Here is a 12,925-nt window from a genome sequence, read left to right as displayed (position 1 = left end):
ACAAAATAACTGTATTAAGTAAACCAACCAAAACGTAATGGAAAAAAGTTACATGTTTATCACAACCCACCAAATTTATTACCCAGTGACATAGAAATTAAATTTTTCACACCTTCTGCCAACGTTATCTAAATTTATGTCGGTCTAAATTTATGGTCTCAACTTTTTCAGTAAAATGTTTTGACATTACCATCCTTGCTCCTATGTATTCAGTTAAATAAGCAACATTCACAAGCATTTATTATTTCACTTCTTTGAGGGACTTTGGCTACATTATGAAGTGATGTGTATTTACTTTCAATGTCCAGACATGTGAGTTTGTATTCGCTACTCTTGAGCAATTCACAGCACAAGGGAATACAGGCAGTTGACAAGAGTGACATATTAATTTAGAGCTACATAATGCTTCCTTTCAGGTGGATTCTAGCTTTATTATTTGCAGTTTATGGGATATTCACTTTTTTGTCTCCTTTATCAGCTCTCTGGTCGTAAACCTGTCATTCAACCTCAACACCAGCCACCCGCTTCTAATTAAAGAAAAACAGTTCTTGTACTTGGAGGAAAGAGAAAAAAAGAAAGCCAGACATCTTGGTTTTAACATGTCACAGACTGAAATGCGTGTTAACTTTTACACAATTCCATTTTCTTTTATTTTGCAGCTTCAGAGAAAAGAAAAGGAAGAGGAATTCTGATTCTGTGATATAGCTCTTGAAAGCTTGAGCCTTCCCTCCTACTCTCATCTGAAACCCTTTCTGAAGGATTACTTCAAGTGCATTGCATTCATGAAAAAAGCGGCCATAAGCCATACCGTGGGCAGAAAAGAAAGAAAGCCGCATGAAGGCTGAGGCTGTATTAAGGATATTTACCATACCATATTGGCACAAAATAATAAGACAAATGGATTCAATCAAAAAACCAAAGATGATACACGTTATATTAAAACCTAAGGTGAGATTTTTCTTTTTTTTTTTTTTTTACCTAAGTGTTACTCACACCAATACTAAAGAGAACTTCATATTTTCTCTGCTTTATACTTGCTAGTACTGTATATTCTAATTATGTCTAAGATATGCTTTATACTCTCTTGCCTAGAAGCCATTGTAATAGTATAAGAGTCCACTAAAGGGTCCCCATGTCTAATGTCTTCCTATAGTTGTACCATACAACTTGAAAAAGTTCAGACTAGCTGGTGTTATTTATGGTGATATAAAAAAAAAAAAAAAAAACAACAACAACAACTCAGAAAGTCTTTGAAATTTCAAGCTTTCCCTTGCGTGTAAAGAGGTCTTCCATAAGATACTTATTTCATGTCATTAAAGGGGTTCTCCGGTGCTTACACATCTTATCCCCTATCCAAAGAATAGGGGATAAGATGCCTGATCGCGGGAGTCCTGCCGCTGGGGACCCCCGGGATCTTGCACGTGGCACCCCGTTTGTAAGCCTATGGGAGGGGGCGTGATAGCTGTCACACCCCCTCCCGTAGGCTTGCATTGAGGGGCGGAGCGTGAAGTCACACGGGGGCGGAGGCGTGACGTCACACGCCGCCGGCCGTGTGGTCGCCGGTAATCAGTCCCGGAGCGAACACGCTTCGGGGACTGATTACAAATGGGGTGCCGCGTGCAATATCCCGGGGGTCTCCAGCGGCGGGACTCCCGCGATCAGGCAACTTATCCACTATCCTTTGGATAGGGGATAAGATGTCTAAGCACCGGAGAACCCCTTTAAATATCAACTATTTTTACATAAGAAATTACAAGAGAGCTAATCTACAGCTTTCCATGAAATCGATAGCAATGACAACTTTATTTTTCAGCATTATATCCCTTATCCTAAGTAAATAAAAGAGCATTTTGATCTATTTTTCAGTAAAAATACATACTTCTTTAAATGCAGTAACTGGAAACTTGTATAGATTGTTACTAAAAGGTGGCTTGTATGAAAAATGGACAATTGTGTGTAAACCAAACATTCTGGAGTCCAGACAAACATACTTTACTTACATAGATAAATTGTAGCAAACCCTCAGTACACAACAGAAGTTTGTTTAGGATGTGATATTTTGTAGCATACAGCCTCTGTATGCAAAAGATAACTTTCCCATACACATACAGCAAACAAATAATGTAAAATAAATAAATAAATCAAAAAGTTTTCTCAATATTTCAAGAAGTTGAATAACTAAATTACTATATACTTAAAGGGGGTGTTATTAAACCTGGTGCAAATGAATAGTGGAGCAGTTTCCTATAGCAACCAACCAGATTCTAGCTTTCATATTTTAGAAGCATTTTTAAAAAATGAAAAAAGTTATTTGATTGGTTGCTCAGGGCAACTGCTCCATTAACCGTTTACACAAGGTTTGATAAATCTTGCCCCAAGTCTCTGCCAAGAGTGTTAGGTTGCTCCTTACTGAATTTGGAAGGCTACCTAAACAGCAAGCCCCACTATAACTAGTGACAGAATATTGGATGTCAGTGCATATCGCTTAGACGTTACAACCACCCTGGGGTAGATGGCTTAACCTCTTAAGGACGCAGCCCATTTTCACCTTAAGGACTGAAAACTATTTTTGTACTTTCGTTTTTTCCTCATAACCTTCTAAAAATCAGAACATGTTAAATTTTTGCACCTACAGACCCATATAAGGGCTTGTTTTTTGTTCCACTAATTGTATCTGTAATGATCTCAATCATTTTATAACAAAATTTATGGCGAAACAAAAAAAATAATTATTTGTGGGGTGAAATGAAAAAAACTTTTAGGGCTTCCGTTTCTATGCAGTACACTTTTCAGTAAAAATGACACCTTTTTATTCTGTAGGCCCATACGGTTACAAGAATACCCAATTTATATAGGTTTTATTTGATTTTACTACTTTAAAAAAAATTATAACTACATGCACCAAAATAGGTAGGTTTAAAATGGCCATCTTCTGACCCCTAAAACCTTTTTATTTTACCACATACGGGGCTATATGAGGGCTCATTTTTTGTGTCGTGGTCTGTAGTTTTTATTGGTACCATTGGTATTTATTTATGTTTACGCCATCAACCGTGTAGTTTAGCTAACCTTATATTTAAATAGTTTGGACATTTACGCACGTGGCGGTACCACAATTTTTTTTTATTACATCATTACAACATGCAATCTTTTGATTGCATACACTGATCAATGCTATGCAATAGCATTGATCAGTGTTATCGTCGCTCTGCTGCTCCAGCCTGCTGAGCATGCATGGAGCAGTAGATTGCCGATCGGACGACGAGGAGGCAGGTGAGGACCCTCCCATCATCCAGTAAGCTGATCGGGACATCGCGATTCTGTCACTATAGTCCCGATCAGCTCCGATGAGGTTAAGGTCGAAGATACAGGTATTGATTTTATTTTTGCACATATAGTGGGGAATGTTTAAAAAGGTGGACCTAACAGGAGCAATACTGATACCCTACCAGAAATTTCATTTGGAAAAAATGAAAAAAATTCAGGAAAAATAAAAAATTTCCATGGGGCTGGTGTAAAAATAGTAAACAAGCTATACACTTTTCTCCTGCTTCTGTGTCATCACTTCCAGGCCTCCACTGGTTACTGTGACATCCTGATGCTAGCCAAATACTGGCTGTGGCTGGAGAATGATGTGGCCACTGATTGGCTGAGGAGGGCAGTTTCATGTAGGGTCAAGACATCACAAGAACCAACAAAGGATAAGGAGCATTTGTGTGGCATCTCCAGGGTACAGGGAGAGGGGAGTATAGCTTGTTAATTTTACACCAACCGACACCCAGCCATGGAGAAAATTTTTCCTTGTATACGAATGTTTGTGACTGTCTTTTTCGTGGTCTTTTTTATGTATAAATATGACGCTCTTTTGATCTGACCAATCATTGTATCTGATGGAGAGGGGGTCCCTCCCCTCGAAACGCATAGTCCTGTAGTGCTTTTACCTAAATAAATTAGATTTTGCCATCTCTATTACTCATTAATTCGAGTAGTTCATATTTGATCCTGATTTCCCCAGGACAAGTACGGGAGAAGCGCCGATTGGAGCACCTTTATCTGTCCACTGATGTGGACTTCATCTCTACTTGCTACACCGACCTGAGATTCACTCCGGATGGGACTGCTCCTGGCTGCACCCCGGCTGACTGCCCCACGACCGGGCGATAGGCTCTGATAGGTGTTGTACTCTCAGTGCAAGCAACACTACCAGGTGAGCAGACTACAAACCTCTGAAAAGTCTTAATTGCATCAGAATTAACGGCACATTGCTGCGCACCTTTTTTTTTTTTTTTTTTTTTGCTACACCTATTCCTTTTAAGCTTATAAAACCAGCAGCATTTACCAAAACCAATCTGGGCTCTGATATGCCCATAAGTCTCTAGTGAAATAGCCAATGGAATAGAATAGACCACAAAGTAGGACCTGTTTTGTTTTGTGTTTTTTTGCTTCTAAAAAACAAATGCAGGCGATAGAGTTAAATACATCTTCAGGCCAAACATAGCAAATGTTTGTCAAAAGTACAATCTTTTCCATTGAAACATACAAGGGCTTTCAGCATATACTTTATATCGCATATTTTTAGTATTCAAATGTATTTGTGTAATTAGCAAGTCAAAACATGACACACCAACAAGTCTAGAAAAGGATTGTAGAACATACCTTGTCGTCTCCGACTGTTTAGTTTTCTGAAGCAGGTTCCTTCAACCAGCCGGTTAAGTCGCTGCTGTTTAATAAGTTCTAGGATCTCTGGCTGAATCTTCTCTTTCAGCTCCCTATGCAATAATAAAAAGGACATGCCTGATGAGAACGTGTCATTAGAGCTAAACATCTGTGTATAACTGTCATTGTGACATAACATATACTCATCTATCTCTGCACAGTGTCATGCAGATCACTTTTGTAGAAATGTCCTGCTCTTTGTGGTTCTCCCTCCTTATTAATATAGAAGAAAGAAGTTCTTCAGCAGCTTTAGTATGTATTAGTAGTTTTGCTCCCCCCAAGACTCTGTTTACATGATGATCATAGGTTTTCTTATTAAAGGAAAACTGTCACATGTTTGTTCCCACACTAACCACAGGTACTGATGGATAGTGCGGGAGAGGCTGTTTCCTATGATCCCTACCTTGGCCGGATCTGCCCGTCCATTTGCCCGCAATCTTAGTTTTATTATATGTGGAAATCTGGCTGTAACTGGCACGGGCGGGGTTTCTGTAGCTTAATTTGTACTGACGTCAGCGCTGCCCATCCGCAGCGCCGCTTGCTTATGAATATTCATCCCCCATCCCTCCAGTTAGGAGCGTCGAAGAGAGGGAGAGCTGAAGGGAGGGGATGAATATTCATAAGCGGGTGGCGCTGCGGACGAGCGGCGCTGACGTGAGTGCAAATTAAGGTACAGAAACCCCGCCCGTGCCAGTTACAGCCAGATTTCCACATATAATAAAACTAAGATTGCGGGCGAAGGTAGGGATCATAGGAATCAGTGTCTCACGCACTATCCATGAGACAGTTTTTCTTTAAAGGGGAGAATAGAAGCTGGTGGGTTCAGCTTCTCCAAAACCCAGGTGATAATCATTACACATTCACTAGGTTATCGTCCTTCCCTCCTTCTGCCCGACTCTGTCTTAACGTAACCAATAAAAGTAGTATAAGGAGAAAAAGCCCCCCAAAATGTGTAGCCCAATTTCTCTTGAGTATGGAAATACCTCATATGTTGCTCTGCAGGCTCACAACATGGCGACTGTGGGATTTTGGAGAGCAAATTTTGTCATCATGGTTTTTGGCGGCCATGTTTCATTTAGGAAGCCCCCATGGTGCCAGAACAGCAAAAAAAAAAAAAACACAACTACCTGGCACACTATTTGGGAAACTACACCCCTCAAGGAACGTAAAAAGAGGTATAATGAGCCTTAACACCTCACAGGTTTTTGATGACTTTGTGTTGAACGTAAAAATGGAAAATTTGATTTTTAACACAAATTATGGTGTTACCCCAAATTTTTCTTTTTCACAAGGGGTAATAGGAGAAAATGCCCCCCCAAAATATAAAACCTCATTTCTTCTGAGTATGGAAATACCCCATATGTAGACATTAAGTGCTCTGCTGGTGCACTACAATGCTCAGAAGAGAAGGAGCAAAATTTGGCTTTTTGAAAGAGAATTTTGTTGAAATGGTTTTTGGGGAGCATGTTGCATTTAGCAAGTCCCCAGTGTGCAAGAGCAGCAGCAAAAAAATAAAAATAAAATAAAAATAAAACCCACATGGCACACAATTTGGAAAACTACACCCCTTAGGTAACATAACAAGGGGTACAGTGAGCCTTAACACCTCACAGATGTTTGACAGGTTTGTGTTGAACTAGGATGAGAAAATGAAAAATTTGACACTAAAATTATGGTTACTCAAAATTTTTCATTTTCACATTGCGTAATAGAAAATGAAAATGAACAGTGGGCCGTAAAAGCGGAAAAAAAATTTCACACTATATTGATAGTGTTACCACAAATGTTTCATTTTCACAATAGGGGAAAAGGTCCCCAAAATTTGTAGTGCAATTTTGCCTGAGAAAAAAATACCCCATATGTGTGCTCTGCGGGTGCATTGCAATGCTCAGAATAGAAGGAGCGCCATTGGGCTTTTGGAGTGAAAAGTTTGTTGGAATTGAAGTCGGGGGCCATGTGCGTTTACAAAGTCCCATTGTGCAAGAACAGCAAAAACCTCACACATTTTAGAAATTACACCCCTTAAGGAACGTATCAAGGGTTATAGTGAGTACTTACACCTAACATGTTTTTTGAACAATGGGCCGTAAAAGTAACAAAAAATATTTTTAACACTGAATTACCAGTTTTAACCAAAAAATTTTTTTGTTTCATAAGTAGTAAGAGAAAAAAAGCTCCACAAAACTTGTAGCCCAATTACTCCAGAATGAGGAAATACCCCATATATGGCAGTAAAGCACTAAACAGGGCTTAGGAGTGAGACAGCACCAATGAGATTTGAGGCCTAAAGTGGTGATTTGCACTGCAATGGTTGAGGTTCTGACATAAAATCTAAAATAAAAACTGCAGCAAGTGACCACAATTTTGAAACTTCACCCCTCAAGGAAGGTAACAAGGGGTACAGTGAGTACTTACACGTCACAAGTTTTGAAAAGCGGGCCATAAATTGAATTTTTTTTTTTTTACACTAAAATGCTGGGTTTACCCAATATTTTACATTTTCACAAGGGGTAATGGGAGAAATTGGGTTCCAAATTTTGGAGGGCTTTTTCTCATGACTATGGAAATACATCCATATATGGGGTAACGTGCTGGGCGGGCGCACAACAAGGCTCAGAAGTCATAGAGGTCTGTTTGCATTTGAGGCATATGGCATATCAGTAGCTGACGGTTACATACATTCAGAGGAAAATACAAGAATGAAACACCCACATGTGACAGCATTACCGAAAGTACCCCCCTGAGGAATAGGTATAGGGGTAAAGAGGACATTTTGAATGCATGGGTGTTTCCTAAACTTATTTTCCAGGAACGGATGAAGGGTAGCTTTTGAAAATTGCAATTTTCAACCTATACTCTTCCTCATCTTTCTGGGAACAACTAACATGTGACTCCAATTTGTTGCCTGCTCATGAGCAAGAACTCTCCGCATTTGAGGCCGATGTTTCTTACGGACCTGACAGTTACATACATTCAGAGGAAAATACAAGAAAGGAACAGCCACATGTGAGCCTATTACAAACAGTACACCCCCTAGGGAAGGTGTACAGGGGTGAAGTGGACATTTGGAACAGACAGGTGTTCCCTAAATTTATTTTCCAGGAATAGATGAAGTGTAGAACGGGGAAAATGAAAATTGCAATTTTACTACTGATATGCCAATTATTTTCCCAGAATGATGACCCAGAGTATAGCCAAAAGTAAAAAATGATCCCCACCCCAAACCCTATGCTCTGAATCATCATTGATGATGTGTGTGGCCGTCCCTAGAGACGGGTATTATTGATGCTAATATTCACCGAGCCTTGATTTTTAATTACCCACGTACACCTATTATGTATCTGTTAACCCCCCCACCCCCCGTCCCTCCCCCTCCCCCGTCCCTCCCCTCCCCCGGGACATCCCATCGTCTCCGGGTGGACTCCATTCTGTATCGGTTGGCCGTTTATATGGACAGTTTTCTACAGAAAATCGTACAGGGACTTGAGGGTTGTCTATGCGATACAAATGATTTTTTCGATCGCATGGAGAATATTCATATAACTGAGAATACGTGGTTGTGTACATAAAAAGTTTGTATACCAATATCCAGACTAATGAAAGATTGATGGCAGTAAGAGAGGAATTGTGCAAAGATGTTACCCTTGACAATTCCAAGATTAGATTTCTAATGGATCTTTTGGAGATGGTATCAACTAAAAAAAAATTGCCGTTTTGTGGAAGATTATTTTCTACAGTTGCAAGGCACATAGATGGGGTCCCCAGATGAACCATCTTTTGCTAATATTTTTATGACAAAATTTGAGAAGCTATTTGTTCATTCATTTCCATCCAGTACATACATCACCACCTGGGTCAGCTATGTGGATGATGTTTTTATGTTATGGGAGGGTCCACGTCATGAATTAGATAAATATGTAAAAGCATTAAATGAATGTCATGAGTTGATTGAATTCACAGTAGAAGCACAACTCCAAAGTATCCATTACCTGGATGTTGTTTCTGTCTGCTTTTTATAGAGAGTGGACGCAAGCCTCATCCCCTCTTTATAAACCATAAAGCGGTGACGAGGCTTGCGTCCATTCTATATAAAAAATAAAAGCTGACAGAAACAATCTGCTTTCCAGAAAACGTTGCCATGCACCACAGACATTCAAGGGTATCCCGAAAAGTCAGTTTATAAGGGCCAGAAGGATAAGCAGTTCAGTTGATTAATATGTCAAAAATAAAGAAATGTTGATTAAAAAATTTGTAGAGAGAGGATATAAAGAAAGAGATCCCGAGAGAACAGCTGAGGCAGAGAAAGAAGAAAAATGGAGGAAAAAATGAATGATGAGTTTGTGTATTTAGGTACATTTGACAAACATGCACAGTTAATTAAAAACAATGTTACAAAATACTGGGGTCTACTTAAAGCTGACCCGAAGTTCGGCAAGATGTTTGTCAAAATTCCCCGTTTCACATACAGGAAAGGTAAATCATTGGCCAATAGTCTGGTGAGAGCGAGCATTAGAAAAAATCTAAACAAACATTTTTGTGATCTAAAAGTAAGGGTACGTTTGCACGCCTTTCTTGTTCTAATTGTTCTAGTATTGTTAAAAGTGACCACATTGTACACCCCTTATATGGAACTAAGTTCCCTGTCAGAGGTTGGTACAGTTGCAAAATGAAACAGGTTGTGTATCTACTGAAATGTCCCTGTGGTAGGATCTATGTGGGCCAAACAATGTGTCACATTCCGGAGTGTCAAATTCCGGATTAACGAACACGGTTGTGTAATCCGGAATGCACTGACCAAAACTTTTAAAAAAACTGGAAAAAAAAATGAAGAGACCAATAGGTATGGAGAGACGGGTGTTACCAGGTATTTTGCCAAACAGAAAGAGTAAGTGAATTAAGCTGAATGATTATAGAAGAGGTGCAGGGATCTACAGAGGAAGAAATCAGGAGGAGATTGTTACAGCGTGAGGTCTATTGGATTGAAACACTGAATTCTCTTAATGGTTTAAATTAATCTTCTAACTTTGGAGTATACCTGTGAGAAAACATCTTTATTACTGTTCCTAGTTATATGCATAGAATTTGATTTCTATTTTTAACTACCTAAGGATTTTAATACGATTATTCTCGTTCCCAGAAATGAGTTCTCGTGAGAGTAGTTTTCCTATGTAATGTGGTGATGGGAGCACTGTAGGGATACTTGAGAAAGAAGGCGTGTCCTCTAAAACGCTGTAAGTTTCGACGCAAGCTCCACTCTGTTCCCCTTCGTGAGAGGAAGGATCTTCAGCCGGAGGAGGCCCTGATATGGGCTGAAATTTTCCAGCAATATGAAGAGTGTCTAGCATGTCCAAGAAGGTGCACCTTGGGTGATACATTTTTGATATGTTACATTTTGTACTTTGCACATTTTTTTGCATAAGGAATTGTGGATTCTACTAATTTATTCACTAAAGCAAGATATGAAAAACCAAAAATCTTGGTGTGGCGTTATATCTTTTTTCTGCATGGTTATAAGTGAGTGAAGAGCCCTCACAAGAAACGCATAACACTGACCCAGGTGTGAATAGGTGGCTAACTATCTTTTTGATATTGGACCTTGTGGCAGTCCCTATTCTGTTACCTCAAATGCGCACCCCGCTCAGGTGGGGAGAGAGCGCTGCGCATTTGAGGCAACTTGCAAACCCCCAATGCTGTTGACTCTGTGTCCCACGACCCATTTTAAAAAAAAAAAAAAAAAAACATATTACCAGGGGTATTTTTTGGGGGGGGGGGGGGGGGGGGCGGAGGGAGATTGGTTTTGAAATTTGAAAGACAATGTACTCTGGACTGGTACATTGGAGTAGAATTCTGGGAAATTAGAATTAGGGAAAATGATTAAAAACTTAGTGCTCCAAATGCGATACTCCCTGAAGCAATCTCTAATGCAGAGGCCCGGATGATCGGGGTAAGTGTCACACTGAGTGGTGGCGTCCTTCCGAATCCCCCTCCTGTGACACACACTGCATTTTTTCCAGTGTCACCAAAGATGAGTGCCTTGAGAACTTCCTCTTGAAACTGCAGGAATTTCCCTGTTTTGCCAGCGTACTGGGACAATACAAAAGAGTTGTACATGGCAACCTGTACCATGTAGACCGTAACTTTTTTGTACCATGTCCGTGTTTTTCGCTTGGCATCATATGGTTTGAGGACTTGATCAGACAGATCAACTCCCCCCATATACCGATTGTAGTCCAGAATACAATCAGGCTTGAGGACCAGTCCTGTGGTATCTCGCACAGGGACAGGGGTGCTGCCATTTCCATGAATTGTGGTGAGCATAAGGACATCCCTCTTGTCCTTTTACCTGACCAGCAACAGGTTTTCATGGGAAAAGGCATGGGACTCACCCCGGGGGATAGGAGCGTGTGGAGGATAGGGCGGAAGGCCTCTTTGATTCTTCCGCACTATCCCACATGCCACCATGGATCTGGCGGCGAGGGATGTGAAGAGAGGGATACTAGTGTAAAAGTTATCCACGTAAAGGTGGAAACCTTTATCTAGAAATAGGTGCAAAAGGCCCCAAACCATGCTAACACCCATAGTGGGGGGTCATACTGGGGGTTCAATATGGGAATCTCGTCCCTCATACACCCAAAAAACTTGCAAGTGTACCCGGAGGTACTCTCGCAAAGTTTATACATCTTCACGCCAAACCACGCCTGCTTGGTTGAGATGTATTGCCAGAAGCTGAGTCTCCCCTTAAAGCTGATGAGAGACTCATCAATAGTGACCTCCCGCCCAGGGACATAGGCCTCCCAAAGTTTGGCCCCGAGGTGATTGATGACCGGCCTGATTTTATACAGGTGGTCATACGCGGGATCAGTTCAGGGGGGAACATGCCGCATTATCAGCATAATGCAAACATTTCTGAATGGCCTCAAATCGGGGACGTGTTATGGCCATACTGAAGAGTGGGGTCTGGTAGAGGATGTCCCCGCTCCAGTACTGCCTGACACTGTTTTTTTTTATCTAGGCCCATATGCAGTACGAGGCCCCAAAAGGTCCTCATTTCGGCTGCATTGACGGTGTACCATCCATTGGTCTAGCTAAAAATCAGCCTGGGTTTGCAGCAACGAACGTACAGGTTTGTCTGGTCAACCATCAGATTGACAAAGTCTTCACTGAAAAAAAACTAAGATGGTCCATTTTAGTGAACCCGATGATGTCAATTTTGATTCCTGAGTCGCCGGACTCAGGAATCACAGGCTCGTGGTCCGCTGGCTGAGTCCAGACAAGTTCACCGGTACCAGATTAGCAAAAAAAAAAAAAAAGGCTGTGCCCCCCAAAAATGCTGGGGGCAGACCGCAGCGACCGTGTAGGGCTGGGGTCATGCAGCTAAAAGGTGCTGCGGACACCTACAGATGGTACACCCCAAAAAATAAAGGTCTGCGCCCCCAAAAAAACGCTGGGGCAGATCGCAGCGACCCTGTAGAACCGGGGTCACCCAGCTAAAGGTGGTGCGGACACCTACAGTATGGTACGCCACAAAAAAATAATAATAATGTATTTCTTTTTTTTTACCACCTGGAAACTTTCCCTGCCTAACCTAAAGCTGTCCCTAATTGCTAAAAGTGCCGGATGGCACAGATTTAGCGCTGAAAAACACTTTTTCTCTGAGGGGGGGTTAGGGTTTGAAGATGTCAGCACGGGGCTCCGTGTGGTGGGCAGAATGGAGCAACATGTTCCTTCACCCTCCTCCCCACACTGCCGTGATTGGTGTGGTCAGTACGACCGCCCAATCACAGCTGTCCTGGGGGGGGTGGCGACAGAACAGTATAGCAAGCAGCGCAGACTGAAGAAACACAGGGCGTACCTGTATGCCATGAGTCCTTAAGGACTCAGGAATGGGGGCTTACAGGTACGCCCTGCATCCTTAAGGGGTAAAATCCGGGCCTCCCAGATACACACGATTCAACAACCACAGTCTTTGTGATAGATGGTCATGTCTATTCCTCTTATAATTAAGTCCTCCATTACCAGCACCTGTCTGGTCTGCCCTGCACTCACACACCCCCCCCCCCCCCCCTAACTAGAGCAGACACCCCCTGGCTGTCAGAAGCAGTGTTTTGCTGCAGCAGTGCTAACTGCAAACTAACTTACCCCTCATCTGCCAATATTGTTGGGTGTGCCAGATCAGTACAAGCATCCCTGAAGCTTTCCCCCTACCCCA

General features: G+C 41.5%; 1 protein-coding gene across 5 annotated transcripts in view; it reads right to left on the bottom strand.

Moving 5' to 3' along the window:
• Positions 1 to 12,925, bottom strand: part of ELMO1 (engulfment and cell motility 1) — a 390,193-nt gene that overhangs the window by 24,123 nt on the left and 353,145 nt on the right. For all 5 annotated transcript variants that reach the window (XM_056520469.1, XM_056520472.1, XM_056520471.1 and 2 more), the window contains one exon: positions 4,657 to 4,769. In XM_056520469.1, coding sequence (XP_056376444.1) covers positions 4,657 to 4,769 — 113 coding nt within the window. The remainder of the gene's footprint in view (positions 1 to 4,656; positions 4,770 to 12,925) is intronic.

This window comes from Hyla sarda, chromosome 5 (genome assembly GCF_029499605.1).
Source record: "Hyla sarda isolate aHylSar1 chromosome 5, aHylSar1.hap1, whole genome shotgun sequence".
NCBI lineage: Eukaryota > Metazoa > Chordata > Amphibia > Anura > Hylidae > Hyla > Hyla sarda.
The sequence above is the reverse complement of the archived record's forward strand: the minus strand, read 5'-3'. Positions and strand labels throughout refer to the sequence as shown.